Source organism: Polypterus senegalus, chromosome 1 (genome assembly GCF_016835505.1).
Source record: "Polypterus senegalus isolate Bchr_013 chromosome 1, ASM1683550v1, whole genome shotgun sequence".
Lineage (NCBI taxonomy): Eukaryota > Metazoa > Chordata > Cladistia > Polypteriformes > Polypteridae > Polypterus > Polypterus senegalus.
In genome coordinates this window covers 263,730,287-263,743,166 of record NC_053154.1, presented here as the reverse complement: position 1 = coordinate 263,743,166, position 12,880 = coordinate 263,730,287, and the positions used below count along the sequence as shown (strand labels likewise).

Here is a 12,880-nt window from a genome sequence, read left to right as displayed (position 1 = left end):
CCATAAAATAATCAAACATTTGCTTGCTTGTGTATTAGAACAGCAAGATTTAAAGCTAAATCTCGTTTTTGGGAATGAAACTATGAAAACATGAAGTACTGCTTCAAGCGACACAAATTAACATCAGAATAAAGAATAAGGTTGGACAAGTAAATGCAGACAATTACATCTGAAGGACACTGAAAAACCTCACAGGTAACGATAAGGAAGACATTTAACATGAGACAATTTCTTAGGAAAATGCAAAACAATTTAAACAAAAGCAAACAAAAAAATAATGGAGGGTTTTTTGACTGGATACATCACCAGTGTCATGACAATAAAAAAAGAAAAGAAAAACAGCCTTTTGTCTTTTTTGCCTGCAAAGAAGTTAGTGCATTAGGCACATATATGAAAATTACTACAAATTTTGGACTGCATTAGGGAATAATCCTTTTTTAAGTCCTGAAGTTGGAGGATCTAAAGGAGTGAAGGTAGGGTGGAGGTTTGAAGGAAAGATAACGAAGAGGACATTACCGCTTTCGGCTTCTGCAAACAACAAGAAAAAAATTTCAAATCAAACACTGTGATAAGAAAATTTGGTAAAAAAAAAAAAAAAAAATTAAAATAAGAATAAAACACACAAAGTAATTTTATAAGGAACACAAACAACATAAAAGACTGTAAAAACAAAGACAAAAACAACAAAGGCTAGAAAATTGGTAACACAGGAGTGTAACATAAAAGGATGGTAGGGATATTCTAATTTTATTTAAAACTGAACGTAATCTAACAAAAATGAAATAAATATGGAAATAATAAAAAGCTTTAATAAAACTGCAAAATGGGTAGTGCTACCAAAAACTTTACAAATGTATATAAAATCGTATAAAATTACCATTCAAATGTAAATGTGGCGTGAATCTAGGATTTATATTGTGCTGATTGAGATAAATGCTAAATAAAGACTTATTTTATCAAGTGAAAAGCTACAAACAATACCTTGTAGCAAGAGCTTAAAGAGTGCAGCAACAATTAATCTGTCTAAGTCAAATCTGTCAAAATGTGTCTTAATAAGGAAAAAATGGAAATATTCTAAAGTGACCGCTTGTTTGTCGCAGAATAAGGAGGGGTATGTTAATACATTAAAGTCACTATGTAGTAATGGACAAAAGTAATGAGAGCCAGGTGTGGGACTTGGTCATTAGAGGTGAATGAAACATAGTACTTCATGTTAATAGTTATCATGGAAAAGACCAGTAACACTATTAATGCCAGTTAATTACTGCAGCTGACAGTAATAGGTTAAAGGCTTCATAAATGGGACATTGTTTCTATATTAAAGTGCCATGGAACAATGCTAATAAGTCTACAGTAGCTTCAGATGAATCATATGGAATCACAGTCCATATGGAATTCAATAAAATTATGAAAATAGCACAACTATTTTGTAGGACTGCGCTTTTAATATACATAATAATAAAGACTGTATTCAGTTAACACGTTGTGAAATAATTACTTAAGTTATTAATTTTTAACTTATTTATAATTTATTTTATTTGTATTTCTTGTAATATTTAAAAAAAAAAAGAGATTATAATATTGATAATGTACCAGAAAGAAACTAACTACAAATTTAACTCAAAATAATGTTGGTGTTAATGAACTAAAGCATCTAGAAAGATTTGATAAACTAACAACGTGGATAAAATCCAAATTAATTAATAGATAAAAACATTATACTTGTAAACCATACAATATTCTTAATTTGCCTATTTATTTACACCTATGGAGGGAATACGATGATACCATGAGCGAGCATAATCATCATAGTAAGAAAATTGTCTCATACATTTGACACTTTTTATGTGAACAGTAACAGACAAGTGAAAGCACAACTTCAACATTTATCATTCTGTCAGTACTCTATGTTATGAGGTGAAACAAAACATTTAAATGTAACAAAAACTACCCTTGTTCACACAAATTACCTCTAAAAAGATGATACATGAGTATATCCCTGCAAAAAACCATATCTGATACCATGTAAATTAAAAGATTTCCTGGCACACTTGTTACATATAAGGATGTATAAGCAGTATAGTACTTACCTGCTTTCTCTTTTGTCAGATTTGTACTCTATGGCTATCAATAATAGCTTCAGTTTTACATAACATAATCTAAAAGAAAAAAAAATATGAAGAAATACATATACACGCCCACACATTCACATACAATAAATATATTGTAACAAATATGACCTAGGCTTCATAGAAGCAATCACAGAAAACTTTAAGAGCAAATTTGATGATGTGGAGACTTCCAGGCATAACTCAGCCTTAATGCCTTTTTTTTTATCCTCTGTTTCCCATCCCTTAAGACTTTCCTATGACAGACATCTGTCTGAGTGTATGGAAACTGCACCTTCCTGCTACAAGATAACTAAAGACGCAACAGTCTGAAGACCAAGGCAGTTAGGAGAAACTTCTTATAAGACCTGGAGAGAAGGGAATTATAGGAGGAAAATAACAAAACAAACAAACAAAAAAGACTGCATACAATCCTGCAAGGTGAGGTCTTACAAGTGTATTTTAAGAATAACCTTTAATGACTTTCATTCAGCATAATACTTTACTAACATTCTTAATTGTCACTATATGCTGTTTGCTTGTGGAAAATGACATGTTACCTAGGATTACCTAGTCTATATAATAAGAAGGCATTCGTAGCTCTATAACCCCAGCTGGCCTTTTACCAAACTTACAATTGGGCAGCTGGTACAATGAGCTTCCATTCTGCAGATATGTCCACAGCAGAAGACACATTGACATTCTACAATTTCTGACTAAGGTGTTGCTGCAGTCTATGAATCCCCTCACTGTTGATCATATTTTGTCATTTGAGGAGCATTACAGCACAGCCCCATTAGATGTTGTGCAAAATAAATAGTAGGCTCACCCCTGTAATTTAACTTATTACTTGTTAACACCTAGCTTTATTTTATGAAGCATTTTTCCAATATTCCATCATATGCTCAATGTATATACTTACCTACAAAATATGGATTTTTGTGGTATGTGAAACTGTCAGGGCTGGAAGCCTAATTCACTATACCAATGAACCCTGTAGTGCATGTTCAACCTGAACTTTCTAGTTTAGTGATGGGGCTTGAAGGTCATTGCCCATATTATAATGAGGACTGCCTGTTGGTGTTATTGTTTCTTTTTTTTTTTTAATCATCCATTTGCACCTCTGGTTTGGATTTTTCCCAGTCAACACAATGAAGCACATGTCAGCAATGGATTTTTAGGATATTATGCTGTGTCTTGGTTTTTACCCAAGAGGGCCATACTAAATTTGAAAAGTCACCAAATGTGTGCTTCTTATATTTTGTGTGCACCTGCCACCTGACCTTACTTAGTCAATTAACAATATCCCATTAGCCAAGAAGGAGCAGCAGGGTCTCCACTTCCTTCAGCAGCTGAAGAAGACAAACCTACCTCCCCAAACTCTTATTACGTTTTACAGAAGCACCATCGAGAGCATTCTGACCAGTTGCATCACTGTTTGGTTTAGGAACTGCAGTATCACTGACATTAAGATCTTATAATAGTTAATGTACACTGCAGAAAATGTCATTGTGTCTTCTCTGCCCTCCATTAAAGACATCTTTATATGGCATTGCATCTGCAAAACGTATAACATCGTGAAGAACCACACCCATCCTTCCCACAGTCTCTTTGTCCCACTTCCATACTGGCAGAAAGAATTATAGCATGTGTGGTCCCCGGCCGGGACGCCCAGGAGGACCAGAGGAGGGCTTGTGCCTCCTCCAGACCGCAAGGGGGTGATTGCCCTGGTTGTATTGGGGGCCACGGGTAGAGGGCTTGGAAGCCCAACCTTGTAGAAGCCCGTGGCCACCGCCAGGCGGCACCCAGGTGCCTAAGGAACCCTGGTGTGGTGGAAGTGCTGGGGGGAAGAGAACAGGAGACACCCGGACGGCTTCCGGGTGTACAGCCGGCACTTCCGCCACACAGGGGTGTGTCCAAAGGAGAGTGCCGGGAAGCAGTTGGAGCCCACCCGGGTTCCCATTTAAGGGGCCACCTCCCTCCAGTCATTAGTGGATGTCGGGTGGAAGAGGACAGAGCTGGAGAGAGGATGGGAGGCGGCCAAGAGAAAGGCACAGAGACTGTGAGGCCTGGACATTTGGGGGAACAGTGCTGGAGGCACTGGTAAGTGCACTGACTGTAAATATTTGCAAAATAAAGGGTGTGTGGTGAACTTATGATGTCTGTCTGTGTGTGTCCGGGTCCCAGTTCACACATGTTAACCAGTTCCACCAGGTTCTGCAACAGCTTCTACCTCATGGCTGTCCAGACTATCTCCCTATCCTCAGATCTGCTCCTAGCAGCTTATTTATATGCAGTATATGTGTTACACTTGTTGCTACTCATTTTTTTTATTATTAGTTGTTGTTACTATTTATTTATTACAATTTATTTCAAATCATTACTGTCTATTTACGTACCTATTCTTTATTTATTTATTCTATTCTATAGTATAGTTCTTTACCTGTCTGGTGCTTGTCCTGTGTTGATGTATATGTTGTACTGCGTTATTTCATGCCATTGTATACTTTCAATACTGCGTTTGAGTAGTATGATGATAAAGCCACTTGACATGACTTGTGTGTGTGGTAACTGTAATGTGACACCTAGAGGACACTGACATCTATTGTGAGAGCTAGGTGCTATGATGAAGTGTAGACCAAAGCAAGGCTCCTGAAAGTTTATGCAGAGCAATAGCAACAAATAAACAGGTATTTTCAACATTCCTTTAAAAAGATCTTCCTTGTGTTCATTTTTGAAAAACAACTATCCTGGACCAAAAATCTTCAAGAAACAGTCCTTCCGTTTTTTGTAAATGTTGGATAAAACTGGTAGAAACAGTATAACATCAAATTATTATTCACCATCCCATGTTTACACCCTTATACATACTGATATTATTACCTCAATATACACTGTCTTTTTTTTAGCCTCTACGTCCTTATGAATACTGATACAATTATACTACAATGCAAGTAGAGTTCATACAGATTTTTTGTTGCTTAACCTACAGGAACTTTAAGTTTTCACTTTTATAATTCAAACTGTTGCCTTGCAGTGTAACTCTTTAAGTGTAACATTTAAGTGCTACCTTTCCAGCATTGTTATTTATTTACAAATACAGTAACTATATTTTCTAAGACAGGAAAAAGATACTTACTCACAAACCATGGGAAAGGACAGCCCCACAAAGGCACTAGAGAGATACTCAGTATACATTTCATTGGCCACACCTTCAAGATAGTATTTCTGCCATGTGTCCTCTTCAATCTAAATACAAAAATGCATATGGTTAAATGGCAAAATCCAATGATAAAGGTTGACTTTCTCCAAAAAAGATTTAATGAAAAATATACTTTCTTTCTTTGTTATAACTAGATATCTGTTTCACCACTACATAACAAAAAGGCACAAAACTTTCTGCATAAAGATCTTATAATGGACCAATCAATTAAAATAGTTTCTGAAAGATGTGATGATATTAGATTGATGAACATTTAAAAATAACAACTCTGCCACACTAAATGAATGATATGCACTTAGAATGCAGCATTTTAAATTTGAATATCCTTGGCTAGCTTAAATGACAGAATGGGCACAAGGCCCAGATCAAGGCCGGGACACAGTGCCACTCCATTGCAGGGTGAACATAGATAGACACATACATTATTATTATTATTATTACATAGACTAGGACTAATTTAGCATTGCCAGTCCACATAACATGCATGTCTTTGGACTGAGGGAGGAAATATAGAGGAAATCCAGATGGACACAAGTAGGACATGCAAACAGACATGGAAGAACCTGGATTACAGTACAGTAAAGTCTCAATAGGCTGTCTGTTTCGTTGATGGGAACAGCAGTAATCCATCAAAAATCGGAAGGAACATAAGAGCACAATACCTGAAAAATCCTGTAGAACAGTTTTTAGAATGTTCTGTTCCTTTTCCAAAGTAATGCACACTGAATATATGTGAAGTTCAGACAAGGGTGGACTTAAAATATAAACAAAGTAAGCAGCCACTTAGAACCCCATGCTAGAAGCGGTGATTATTATTTACGCTCCCTGAATTAGTTTATATAAGAAAAATGAATGTGCATATTTTAGTGCTTGTTTAAATGCACCTTCCTTGTGAGAAAAGTGGAGTGATTGATCATCCCTAGACCCTGCATAGAAAACAGCCAGTTAGAACAGTCACAAGGAATTTGCATGAACCTGAGTAGAAAGATTGTGATTCCTTCAAGTAAGACAAACATAAGAAAAAAGAGGAAATAAGGAAGTTTGTGGAGGAACTCCTGAAATTGACCTCTTTCTTCCATGCAATTCCTGAGTCTACCTCACAATGTGGTAGTACAAGTGCTGCATGTGTAACCCTACCAGCCAGCCCTCTTGCTGTCTTAGACGCAGATGAACATTAAGATGCTAGCACTAAAATGAATGGTACCCCACTCCATAGCAGCACTTAAAAAGTGGATGAAAATCTATGTGAGTCTCTTCCCCTTCAATATGAATACACTAGCATTATGAATGACGATGATGACAACCCCGCTCTCTGGCCAAAACAAATATCAAAAATAAAAACTTAATAAATAAAGATTATCCTGTAAATAACAATGGCTGCCAATCTAATAACACTGCTTATTATATACAAATGATAAATGGAAAAAAGGATAGGTAGATCATGGACAGTTTAGAGTAAATAAAAAGTACAGTGTAGTGTGTTTTTTTTTTATCAGAGTAATAAATTAGTTCAATGCACACAGCTACAGCAATGGCAGAATTTTATCGACTGAATTAAAGCATCATGAAAAGTCTGCAAAACACATCTTTAATGTGGATAGCTGGTTAACATCTCTTCAAGAAGCTAAGCACTCACAAAGCTCTTCTGTTTTCTCTCTCTCACACACACACACTTACCTACAGTTGTAGTGTAGTTTTCTAAACCACAGTATATTGTTTGCCTATTGATTATAACAAATGTTGTTTAAAACTTTTTGTTTGACAGTATGATTTATGTGCTAGCTGTTTAGGGAGGAATATGTCATGTGGGATGCCGCCATACCTGTACTTACATAGGGTCCCAAATCACTACGTCAGCCCCTTGGTTCAGATATGAATGTATATATGCATTTATAATTGATTCACACCATGTATACATGGGTTTTCCTCCAACGTCTCAAAGACATGCACGTTAGGTTGATTTGTGACTCCAAATTGGTCTAATGTGGTCTTGGGTCTAAGCATGAGTAGGCCTTTAGTTTTGACAATGTTATGATCTTGCCAAGTATTTTTTATTTCTACTATGATTTGACCTTTAGGATGGTGCACTGAAGCTGAACTCCTTTTGGGCAAACTGGCTGTAATTAAGATATAAAGTGTTGTACCTACCAGGCGAAATCTGAGTATCAAATTGTTGATCAAATTATTGCACACAGAAAAACCACCTCAATGATATTTGGCAATGCCAACACATTTGAGTTGTTAACAGAATCTGTGTGCATGCATAAATTTGAGCATGTGATCATTTTATTAATTGAACCTGTATGAAGGCCCAAAATTGGCAGCATTGGCTTGGTCATGTGTTTATTCCTGTAAGCTACATAAGTATATATAAAAAAAATTAAGATATGGATAAATATTTAATTACTTAATTTATTCTAAAATAACTCAAAATGCACTTGTTTGTATTTGTTTCACTTTCTCTTGTTTAAAATTAAGTTCTGCTAAAGGTGAGATGCAGAAAAACACAAAAACTATGTTTAGTTTAATTTAAAACAATTATTAAACGCACAATGTACCTTTAAACTGCAAATGTAAATAACCTTATTTGACATTATTAGCATCAAATAGTAAATATTGTTACCACAAAATTGATATTACCAAATGAATGAACAATCTTGCCTGTCAAGATTATAATATATTTCAATGATAAATCTGCATTAATTAGCTTTGGTTCTAACACCTTTTTGTTACCAGCAGTATTACATATTTATGTCAATATTTATGCTTGAAATTCCATTTTGAAATAACATTTTTTCAGTGTGGTTTATTGCTTTAAAAATCCCGCAACTCATGAACACAAACTTCATACCGTGCAAGAAAACATTTGTGAAGAAGGTTTCAGTCCAGCTACACCACTATTGGCAATGTCCATTAATGAAGGTTCCCCTAGATGCTCAAGTCTAAAGCTTTTCTGCCTTGCTGGGAGTTATTTCATGAGATTTACAATATTGAACAGGAAAACATTCACATAAATCTGATTTTAATTAAATATACTTAATCATCTTTTTACCTCACAAAGTAAACAGTCTATTGGGATAGTACCTAATATCACCTGGATGACTGCCAAGCAGAAATATTAAAAAAGGTTAAAAGTTCCTTACAATTGAAAAACAAGGTTGTATAACATTTATATGAATTATGAATCTGATCATAAAAAATAATCAAGGAAAAAAAGAAACTGTTCTGATGGGATTGGGGCATTTAACCAAGTATGAAATGTCTGTTACTATTCACATTCAATATTATTAAGTTTCCAGAAAGTCTGCTTATTAAATAAAGACTTTAGTTTACCCTGGCCCAGTAAAAATGCAATTTAATTGATGTGTAGCAAGAATTATTCTGGCAAAGCACCTCAAGCAGATATTCCATTCATTATCATCTGCTTGTCACATAGTTTACCCATGTGCAATGCCAATATTGCACTGCTACTTGCTGCACATTATAGTCTCCTCAAGTAGCCACATGCAAGCTTTCATCTACTCATTATGTATGCAATGTCCAGTAATAGCAGTACATGGAAGAAGAATATAGTCAACCACAGATCAAACAATTGCAGGCCCAAGTCAGTATCCTTGTGGGAGAAAGGGTGTTTTATTCTACAGTATAGTGTGAGGCTAGCAGGATTGATGGCCTTTGGTTAAATTGACTAAAGTCATGTCTAGATAAGTCACAATAGGTTTGCTGTACTTTATGGGAATGATAAAAGCATGCCCTTTTGCTTGGAAATCAGCCAAGAATAACCTAGGACATTTAGATCAAATCTAGGTTATGCTGTAAACATCAAATTTTCCTAATTTGCCTGAAGAATTTAGGGAAATGAGCAGTGTCTGGGCTTTAGTTTTTTTAATTATTTTGTCTAGATCACCTAATCTATACTAATAAAAGGCAAAGCCCTCACTCACTCACTCACTCACTCACTCACTCACTCACTCACTCACTCACTCACTCATCACTAATTCTCCAACTTCCCGTGTAGGTAGAAGGCTGAAATTTGGCAGGCTCATTCCTTACAGCTTACTTACAAAAGTTCGAAATTCTACGCCTAATGGTCATAACTGGAAGGTATTTTTCTCCATTAACTGTAATGGAGTTGAGCTGGAATGACGTGGGGGGGCGGAGTTTCGTGTGACATCATCACGCCTCCCACGTAATCACGTGAACTGACTGTCAACGCAGTGCGTAGAAAACCAGGAAGACCTCCAAAAAGCGCTTAAGAAAACATGCATTATATAATTGAGAAGGCAGCGAAACAATAAGAAGTGAGCGAGTGACATATACTACCATATTCATGAGTGCTGCTACCTCGGAAAGAAAGCAAGGTGTAAACCTAAACTTTAAATTAAGTTCATAGACAGGCTACCGCTGGCATTTCACATGCCCACAGGTAATGCGGGATACAAGTTTAATGAGAGGACGAGGATATAAACGAGTTTTGATCACTTTGTAACTAAGTTAAAATTGTAGGTGAAGGGGTGTGCTTATGCAAATTCGAGACTGTGTTTGTGGGGGATTGACAGTTAAGGCGGGTGGGGGAATTACGTCATCATCTCCCTCCCATTCATCTCATTTCGCTCTGAGCTGAGCTCCGCGGCTAACGCCGTCTTCCGAAGCAACTTGCTTGGATTGCCACCAAATACTCACAGAAAAATCCACAAATTAATACACACGCTTTCTCTAGAGTTTCTCCACACTGAATCCTCCAGGCACTACTTACAAAAGGTTACATTGACAATCGTGTTACGTTATTTTTAAAATCTTTCCTTTTCTTAGCACAAGCACAGCTGAGAAGCTTCGATGCATGTGCTCCATAACGCGTTAAAAATAATGCATTTAATCACACTTTGCATTGCAAGCAAAGGGGAGCTTTTGTCAATGCATGATTTCCTGGTACACCGATTACATTGATCAGCGCATCCCGATTCATTTTACCCTCGCACCACCTTGGTTTGAGAAGAAGTATGAAAAAATATGAGGTTAACACAGAAAAACAGATCACCAATTCAAGCTTTATGAATAATCGATTCGCCATCAATAATTGTTTTGGTAAAGCCATCCTCCTTCCATTTTATAATTTTTCCGCCATTAGCCATGATTAAATGAACGGTAAATAAAGTAAGAGCAAAGCGAGGGTTACTTATTTAGGCAGGCATATATATGACAGCAACACTCATGACAATGTCAATCATGTTACGTTATTATTAAAATGTTTCCTTTTCTTTTTCATTACTTCTTTAACACACTACTTCTCCGCTGAGCGCTGGTATTTTGATATATATATATATATCATATAATATATGAAATGACCTCCAAAGAGCGCTGAGACTTTTGATATCATGAACGTGTCTGCAAAAACTGGGGTCTCCTGCCCTGCAAAAGTCGAGCAGCCAGCGCGTGCATAGCTGTGCCGGCCTTTGAGACGCTGACTGCGCTTCTGCCTTAAGTCAAAGTGAACACTTTTAATTTTTTTCATCCTCCCCCTGCGCTATAGCCCAGACAAGTGCAAACACGGGACCCCTTTTCTACACCACGGCAAAATAATATTTTAGGCGATTCACACTTTCTTTTGCACGTATACAAATATATATATATATATGTTGTTCTCATATCTATCTATATATATATATCTCTATCTATCTATATATATATATATATATAGATAGATAGAGATATATATATATATAGATAAATATGAGAACATATCTATATATATATATATAGATAGATAGAGATATATATATATAGATAGATATGAGAACAACATATATATAGATAGATAGAGATATATATAGATAGATATGAGAACAACACTCATATCAATGACAAAACAATTACATTAACAATCATGTTACGTTATTTTTTAAATTTTTCCTTTTCTTTTTCGTACCTTCTTTAACACACTACTTCTCCGCTGCGAAGCGCGGGTATTCTGCTAGTCATTTATAAAAAGAAAATGTCTTTGATGAACTGATCAGAATAGCCATTAACTGTCATGTTGTTTGACTGCTTTTCTCCAATAAAGCTGTTACTTTGATCTGTCTGATATTGACTTTGGTGTTCAAGTAGGATTCCAAACCACACCTTTATTCAGGGACAGCAGAGATTGCAATTTCATTTATCTTGTGAACTTTACATCAGGTTCAGGAGTCTGGCTAGAGATCTTGCACCTCTTTCACAATAATATGCACACCATTGCAAGATAATTGGTGGCATTTATTTGCAATTATTTTATTAAACAAAATGTTTCTTTTACTTATGTGCATTGATAACTGAAATAGAAATCCGCCCATTTGTTCAATTCCTATACTGTTTAATGAAACCTTATGGTCCCAAAAAGCATCAAGCATGAGGCAAAAACAAATCATTAATAGATTTCCAGCCCACTGCACTACACACTAACCACATCAGGCCATACCAAAATCACCAGTCCACCAAACATGCATATCTACAGAATGTGACAGAATCTTGAAGTAACCAGTGAAAAATCTTACATTGACTAGAACAACAGCCACAGTATATGTTGAAATGCATCTGTTGAAATGAAAGAAACTACACTTTGTGGATCTGGAGAAAGCATTTGACAGGGTGCCATGACAAGGTGGTAAAGTGGGCATTGAGAAAGCTGAGGAGAAATAATTAGTGTCTGTGGTGCCATCAGTAAGTGCGGAAGCTTGAATGGTGGTCAGGACAGCAGGCGGGGATAGTGAAACTTGTGAGATAAAGGTGGGGCTGCGCCAAGGATCATTTCTGAGTCTGTTGTTTTTCATGATAATAATGGAGCCAGCCAAGGAAGGTCTCAATTACATTATTTTGATGACAAATAGTGAAGCAGAATTTTATATTAAGATACTCAAGTGGAAAGCTAGCTTGGAAGTGAAATGACTTAACTCTAGAAGAGCCATGGTCAATGGCAATTGGTGCAGTGTTTTTAAATTGTTAATTATTTCATCAGTGTGCATGTCACACTCCTGTACTTCTTTGACTTTTCCTGAATTACTGGAGAACTGTATTACATGTTATAATTAAAGCCAGACATATCAATTTGACAAGCAGTTTTTCCTTATGAAATGTTGATGTTCTCTCACAGAGCAGAAGTCAAACAAACCTGAAGTAACGAGTCATATTTTGTATAGCTGCTGATGAAAGTAACAAGCCATATAATAGATACAGTACTATTCCCTGTTTGGTGAAAGATTACACTTGATTGCCAGGGAAAGTCAGTGTGACAGTAGTGATGTGACCCGTGAGCCTTTCACAGGCAGAGAGACAAAAGTCACTGCTGGCTAGTGGTTGAAGTGGGCCAGTAAACACAGGCACATCTCCTCTGAGCTATGGAGAACTGGCAGGTATGGTATGCATACCAGTGCATACCGGCCCCTTCTGACTAGCTTTTGCCCTCCCAAGGTGGACCCCGATGCCACCCACCCATTCTGAATTAGGTTACATATATCAGCATGCTTGGATTTCCAAGAGGGTCATCCCAAACACTGCACCCCACTCTCCTAAGACA

General features: G+C 36.4%; 1 protein-coding gene across 18 annotated transcripts in view; it reads right to left on the bottom strand.

The window, feature by feature from the left end:
- The window catches only part of kcnma1a (potassium large conductance calcium-activated channel, subfamily M, alpha member 1a), a 679,240-nt gene that overhangs the window by 132,941 nt on the left and 533,419 nt on the right, over positions 1-12,880 (bottom strand). For 12 of the 18 annotated variants that reach the window (XM_039773065.1, XM_039773084.1, XM_039773126.1 and 9 more), the window contains exons 15-17: positions 5,248-5,357; positions 2,091-2,159; positions 517-528 (exon numbers count right to left, since the gene is read on the bottom strand). In XM_039773065.1, coding sequence (XP_039628999.1) covers positions 517-528; positions 2,091-2,159; positions 5,248-5,357 — 191 coding nt within the window. The remainder of the gene's footprint in view (positions 1-516; positions 529-2,090; positions 2,160-5,247; positions 5,358-12,880) is intronic. The other 6 variants (XM_039773162.1, XM_039773191.1, XM_039773117.1 and 3 more) reach the window with 1 other exon arrangement.